The sequence below is a fragment of the Vanellus vanellus genome (assembly GCF_965231255.1).
Source record: "Vanellus vanellus genome assembly, contig: HAP1_SCAFFOLD_35, whole genome shotgun sequence".
Lineage (NCBI taxonomy): Eukaryota > Metazoa > Chordata > Aves > Charadriiformes > Charadriidae > Vanellus > Vanellus vanellus.
In genome coordinates, this window is record NW_028128889.1 from 552715 (window position 1) to 554216 (window position 1502).

The following is a 1502-nucleotide window of genomic DNA, read 5'->3' on the forward strand; positions in this document are numbered from 1 at the left end:
CAGGCACATGAAAGTTCTCTGTTTCTGTGTGAGCAAATGGACATCATAGTTCTATTTCACAGTGAGAAAGAAGAACTTCCATTGGGCAGCTCACCTCTGCAGTCTCCAGAGGGTCTGCTGGGATGAATGTTCTTTACCCATCAGGAAAACCATTCTTTTTTTGCTTTCATGAGGCACAAAACACATAAAGCTCATGTGAAGAGAACAATGCCCTACACAAAAAAATGTTGAAGGTAAACACTAAAGTGTGTTTCTCTGTCGTAGCACCTCTCTGTGGAAGCTGAGGAACTGAAAGAAAAACAACATGGGAGGAGGAGAAAGGGACAACAGTACATCATCCATGGATTTTGTGCTGCTGGGAATAAGTGACGTCCCCACACTCCAGAACCTGCTCTTTCTCCTCTTGCTTATGATCTACTCAGTCACCATATTTGGGAACATCCTCATCGTTGTGCTGGTGGTAGCAGACCGGCACCTGCACACCCCCATGTACTTCTTCCTGGGCAATCTGTCCTCCTTGGAGACCTGCTACAGCTCCACCATCCTGCCTCGGTTGCTGGCCAGCTTCCTGACTGGGGACAGCAGCATCTCTGCACACGGCTGCCTGGCTCAGTTCTACTTCTTTGCTTCCTTTGCCACTGCTGAGTGTTACCTGCTGGCAGCCATGGCCTATGATCGGTACTTGGCCGTATGCCAGCCCTTGCTCTATGCAAGCCTCATGACCTGGAAGGTCTCTGTACACTTGGCAGCTGCCTCTTGGTTATCGGGTTCACTGCTGGTGGTGGTAGTCATAGCCGCCTTATCCCAGTTGCAGTTCTGCGGCCCCAAGACCATTGACCACTTCTTCTGTGATTTTACCCCATTGCTGGAGCTTGCCTGCAGTGACACCAGAGCAGTCACAATTGTTACATTCATATTTGGCATCCTGGATGCAGTTTTTCCCTTCCTTTTCACACTGGGCTCCTATGTGTGCATCATAGCTGCCATCCTGAGGATCCCATCCAGTACAGGCAGAGAAAAGGCCTTCTCCACCTGCTCCTCTCATCTCACTCTCATCACCATTTTCTATGGCACCCTCATCCTTGTCTATATGGTGCCTAGAAGGGCCCCTCTGAGGCAGCTCAATAAACTCTTCTCCTTCTTGTACACCATCCTCACACCCCTGGTCAACCCCCTCATCTACAGCCTGCGGAACAGGGAGGTCAGGGAGGCACTCAGGAAAATCATGAGGAAAGCCCCGGTCCTCACCCAGAGCTCATGGTCCTTTGTTGACACAGGCAAAAGACACTTCTAGCTCCTTTGAAAGCTCTGGATACCGGCTGGCTCTTCAGAAGTGTGTGCCACTGAGACCGCTTGTGGAGTGCTGAGGTGAAGAAAGCTAAATATCCTGGTTTAAGAAACAATGTTTAAAATCTCCTGTGTTTGCTTTTAACTTGATAATAAACACCTTGATGGTCTTATGTGTGGAAACTGTTGAAATATAAAGGTTTCTTTGCTGGAGG

At 48.9% G+C, this 1502-nt stretch overlaps 1 protein-coding gene across 1 annotated transcript; it reads left to right on the plus strand.

Annotated features, from left to right (window-relative positions):
- Positions 1 to 304: 304 nt before the first annotated feature.
- On the plus strand, positions 305 to 1294 carry LOC309683868 (olfactory receptor 11A1-like; the record flags this gene model as incomplete). Its single annotated transcript, XM_082499858.1, has 1 exon — positions 305 to 1294. One exon carries the CDS (start codon positions 305 to 307, stop codon positions 1292 to 1294), a length of 990 nt encoding a protein of 329 aa, XP_082355984.1.
- Positions 1295 to 1502: the final 208 nt, after the last annotated feature.